This window comes from Bison bison, unplaced genomic scaffold, assembly GCF_000754665.1.
Source record: "Bison bison bison isolate TAMUID 2011002044 unplaced genomic scaffold, Bison_UMD1.0 scf7180017864180, whole genome shotgun sequence".
In the NCBI taxonomy this organism is placed as follows: domain Eukaryota; kingdom Metazoa; phylum Chordata; class Mammalia; order Artiodactyla; family Bovidae; genus Bison; species Bison bison.
Genome location: NW_011494752.1, coordinates 12939593 through 12944643, shown reverse-complemented (window position 1 = coordinate 12944643; position 5051 = coordinate 12939593). Strand labels below are relative to the sequence as shown.

General features: G+C 46.3%; 1 protein-coding gene across 1 annotated transcript in view; it reads left to right on the top strand.

The window, feature by feature from the left end:
• DNAH9 (dynein, axonemal, heavy chain 9) overlaps positions 1-5051 on the top strand; it is a 286597-nt gene that overhangs the window by 358 nt on the left and 281188 nt on the right. The window contains exon 2 of the mRNA XM_010843000.1: positions 3-130. Coding sequence (XP_010841302.1) covers positions 3-130 — 128 coding nt within the window. The remainder of the gene's footprint in view (positions 1-2; positions 131-5051) is intronic.

The window sequence follows — 5051 nt, the reverse complement described above, 5'->3', positions numbered from 1 at the left end:
TAGGGCTAAGGGGCTTTTTTTCCTGCGCACCAGGCCTGAGCCGCCAGGCCCCCGCAGCCTCCGCGGGGCAGTGCTGTGCGGGGACCTGCCCGCCGCGCCGCTGAAGCATCTGGCCGCGGTCTTCTCAGAGGTGAGAGTAGGCCCACCGCCCCGCGCTGGCGCCGCTGGGGAGGGGACGGGAGCGGGGGGCGGGGCCGGAGAACGGGGGCGGGGCCTCGACAGCCGACGGGAGCTGAGTTTGAGGAGCCGCGAGTAAAATGAGATGGGCGGGGCGATGTTGGAGGGGCGGAGCTGGCGGGAAACTAGGACCCTGGGCTGAGCTTGAAATGGAAGCTAGGGGAAATCTGAGCCGGGGTCCTGTCGGAGTCTGGACGTCAGGGAGCTTGCTTCATTCCTGGTCTGTATTCAGGCCAAAGTCAAGGGGAGGCTAGAGTCGGAAGAGGGCCTGGATCCTGACCTCTTTTGGAGGCGCTATCTCTGAATCCCCCCTATATAAACTGGCATCGCAAATGATAGGGAATATTAGACCCAGGGGCATCTCCTATGGATGAAGGAAAAGAGTTAAAAAGAAGAGGTGGTTTGGTTTTGATTTTCATTTCATTCATGAACCGGAGGTCAGCCCTGTGCCCAGGTAAGCAGCTGGGACATCCAGTATATGAAATGCCCAGCAGGCATTTGGACGCGTCCGCCTGGAGCACAGGGAAGGAAGAGGTCTAGGGATTGGATTACGGGGGCTTTGGTGGCACCGCAGCAGCAGACTCGAGAGGGCAGGGGTACCTGGGAAAGACTTTGGGACATTTAGAACTTTCTGGAATGTGAGTAAAAACTTTCCTGAAAGTAAAGTGGATGTGCCTCTGGAGGCTTGATCCCCTGTTGTATCATGTTCCCTGTGATAGGTACTGTGGGGAGCACCAAAGAAATATGACAAGATCCCACCTGTGGACGTCATCATATATATCAAGTATTTAAAGCTAGTAGACTTCCCAGGTGACACAGTGGTAAAGAAGCCAACTGCCATTGTAGGAGTTGTGGGTTCAGTCTTGATCAGGACGATCCCCTGGAGAAGGAAATGGCAATCCACTCCAGTATTCTTGCCTAGAAAATCCCATGGACAGAGGAGCCTGCCGGACTGCAGTCCATGGGATGGAAAAGAGTCGGACACAACTGAGCAACTAAGCGCGTGCATGCACGTGTATACACACACACACACACAAGGTTGGCCTCAGTGCTTGAACTGGGTACTAGAGGCTCTCTGCTACATCAGGTGTTGGGCCTTTGGTTGCTCCATTAGGAAGCTGTGGAGAGCAGGAGTTCCAGAAAAGGGTCACGGATGACCGAGGAACTCAAGGGCACTTGGGGAAACTAGATTGTTCAGTAGATATGGGAGTATTTCAATATTTTCTTAACCCAATGGCGTTATTGCTGTTTGTTTTCTGAACATTATCCATCCCTGTAGGAATCCAAGCTTGGTTCACAACCCTTCTTAAACAGTGATGATGGGAAGAAGTGCATGAAAATGAATTCACCGTTACCAAATGGGAAAGGGAGGAGGGATAAATTAGGAGTTTGGGATTAAGAGATTAACTATATATAAAATAGATAACCACCAGGGACCTAATGTATGGCACATCGAACTATACTCAGTATCTTATAATAACCTATAATGGAGAAGAATCTAAAAAAGAATGTATATATATAGGCTTCCCAGGTGGTGCTAGTGGTAAAGAACCTGCTAGCCAATGCAGGAGACGTCAGAGACCCGGGTTCAATCCCTGGGTCAGAAAGATCCCCTGGAGGAGAGCATGGCAACCCACTCTAGTATTCTTGCCTGGAGAATTCCCATGGACAGGGGAGCCTGGCAGACTCAGAGTGTCACAGAGTCTGACATGACTGAAGCAACTTAGCATACACACATGCATATATATATATATATATCTCATTTTGCTGTGTACCAGAACAGAAACTAAAACAATATTGCAAGTCAACTATTCTTCAACAAAAAGAAAAAAAAGAAGATAAACAAAATGCAAAATAGATGAATAGATTTTTAACTTACAGAATAAAAAAGGTTTACTGATATGGGTTCGTATGACAGACAGATGCATGTGGTCTGAGAGCCCTTCGTGTTCACCTCCATTGCTGAACTGGCTCCTGAACAAGGAAATGGATTAGGATAAACAGAGAGCAGGGTAACTTGAACAAAGGTTCAGAGATGGAGCTACACCTAATGTATGTAGAGGACAGCGGGTCATGGCCAAGGAAATGCAGTCCAACCGGAAAAAGTAATTTTAAGATACTTCAGACTCTTAGGGACTTGCCTGGTGGTCCAGTGGTTAAGACACCATGCTTCCAGTGCAGGCAGCATGGGCTCCATCCCTGCTTGGTGAACAAAGATCTCCCATGCCATGTAGCGTGGCCAAAAAGTAAAAAAAAAAATAAAATACTTCAGACTCTTAAATGTTTGAGAATTTTTGTTGGTGAATTGAAAGAGGCTGGAAACAAACAATGTTCATCCGTGAGGTACTGGGTGAACAAATTAAGGTCCATCTATAATTAAAGGGAACGACTGATATGAGACAGCCCTTAATTTTCTCTTTATTATGAAAACATTAAATTCACTCTCACAACAATTTCCAACCTCTTACCCATCACCGTGCAACAAATCTCCATCACCCACCGATTGTGCATGGCTAAAAATCTCCAATCATGAGTAACTCCCACCTCCCCCACCCTCAACCCCTGGCAGCCACATTCTATTTTCTGTGTCTGTTAACTCAACCTCTCCAGGTGCCTGACAGAAGTGGAATCAAGTAGTATTTGTCCTTATCTGACTGGCTCATTTCACTCAGCAGACTGTCGTCAAGGAGGTTCATTCTCAAGGTAGCACTGTGATGGACTTGCTTTCCTTTTTAAAGCTGAGTAGTATCCCATTGTATGTATATATACATTTTCTTTATCCCACTTATCCAGGGATGGACAGTTAGGTTCCTTTCACCTCCTGGCTATTGTGGATAATGCTAAGATTTAAGATAAGTTTTTAAAGGTGCAGAAAGGTATGCTACCATTTCTGCTAAAAAGAAAAGGGAGGGAGGGAAGAAAAAAACTTCAGAGAGTAATCCCTAGGCGGGAGGAAATGGGCAACTCAGGGAGGTACAGGGATAGACTGAAGACTTGATTTCCACTGTAAAGCTTTTGTACTTAAAAAAATTTGCACCATGTAAATGTGTTATCTGTTTTAAAAAATCGAAATAAAATATTTTTTAAAATATCTCAGGCCTTTACTTGAATTTCTCAAAACCTCTCAACAGCAGTCCCTGGGCCACACAACCCACCCCCTCCAGTCCACTTCTTTCACACTCCCCAAAGAGGATCCAGGGCTAATTCAGGATCTTGCTCATCTCAGTCTCCTGAGCCCCTTCTCCCCTCCCAGCTGTCCTGCCCAGTCTCATCTCCACCTTTGGCTATGAGCTCCCCTCTCCTAATACCTTCCCATAAAACTGCACTAAAGCCAAAATGTCCCCAAGCCATAAACTATAACTTTGTTTTTGCCCCATTACACCAATACAAGGTAAAAAACAAATAACATCCAGGAAGCGTTTGGAGAAAGAAGTTAGGGAATATGGTAACCAGCCCTCCTGCTCCCTTTCTTGTTCTTCTCTGTCCCTTTATTCACTGCAGCCAGCCAGGTTTCCTTTCCTAGGGCTATGGAGCTCGGATACAGTGTTGGAAGTTTGCGGTTTGGGAGAGGGAGTGTTACACATCCTTTCCAATCAGGTGTCCAGTCGGGGGGACCTCCATCTGGGTCCTTCCCTTGTCCAGTGCCGGCTAGTGCCAAGTAAAGGAAAACAGGTTCAGCAGAAGTGGGAGAGGTACGGCTCTGACACAGCCCACGTTCTATCCAGGTGGGGAGTGGGGTGTCCCGCACGGCGCACGGTGGACAGCGAGGGCGGGGCTGAGTGGGAGGAGCAGGCATGCGCAGAGTCTCGTGCGTGGTGGACGCATCGTGGGTGACGGCCCTCGGCCATTTTGGACTTTCTTGGTTCCAGTAGTTTCTGTACTTTTCTCCCTGGCTATTTCTGAAGATTCTGCCTTAGTTCCTGTTAACTCATTGTTGACTGGGGGATTTTTGAAGAAACTAATGCCCGTGGCCGGCAATTTTATTTCAGCAGGCCAAAAATTAATTTTGTCATTTTCCTAACTCTCTGTGGGTTACTATATTCAGTATAGGCACACGTGTAAAGTCTTCTAATTTTTCATGTTGTCTTCAGTCCACTGTTCTGTAGAAGCAAAGGAGTGTCCTCCAGCACCGTGAGTTTCATTGTTACTTTCAGTATCAGAATCAATCACTTAAGGTTTTTTTGTTGGTCTAATATTCACATCGTGTGAATCAGAACTATATTCTGAAGAACTGCTATTTTCAGAGACACTATTATATATGTCGTTCAGATAGTCAGGGAGCGTATATGCATAAAATTCACCGAAAAAATTACTCTTCACTCAAAATTTCGCCATGCGCCACCTTTGAAAATTTCACATTTAGAATATACACAAGATTGGAACAAAGCACTAACGGAGCAAAATGTGAATGATAACGACATTCATAAGTTGTATCATGAACCCTTAATCAATTTTAAGCTCTTAACAAGTCCACTTGGTGATGTTAATTGTATCACTCTCTAAAAACATACTGATAGGTTTTCGGTCAATAACGTTGGGGTAACAAAAGACATGTTAATACGTCTCTAGTCAGTAATGTGTTAAGCAAGTACAGCTGTAGATGAATGGGTTGGGAGCCAGAAAGGGGAGGCTGTAGGTTGGTTTTCTGTAGAAGTGTGGGTCTCCCGTGGTCTCAGCCTGCTATGATTTGGAGCAGGGCTTGCGTTCCCCGCCAGAGCCTGGGCTGGGTGGTGGCAGTGAAAGCCCCAGTGGTCAGTGACAAAGGGCCCTGGCCCTCTGACTTTGCAGAAAAGAATTCCCCAAAGACCGTAAGTAGTGAAGCAAGTAAAGTATTTACTAAGAGGAAAAGAGTACAGTACATGTGGATAGACACA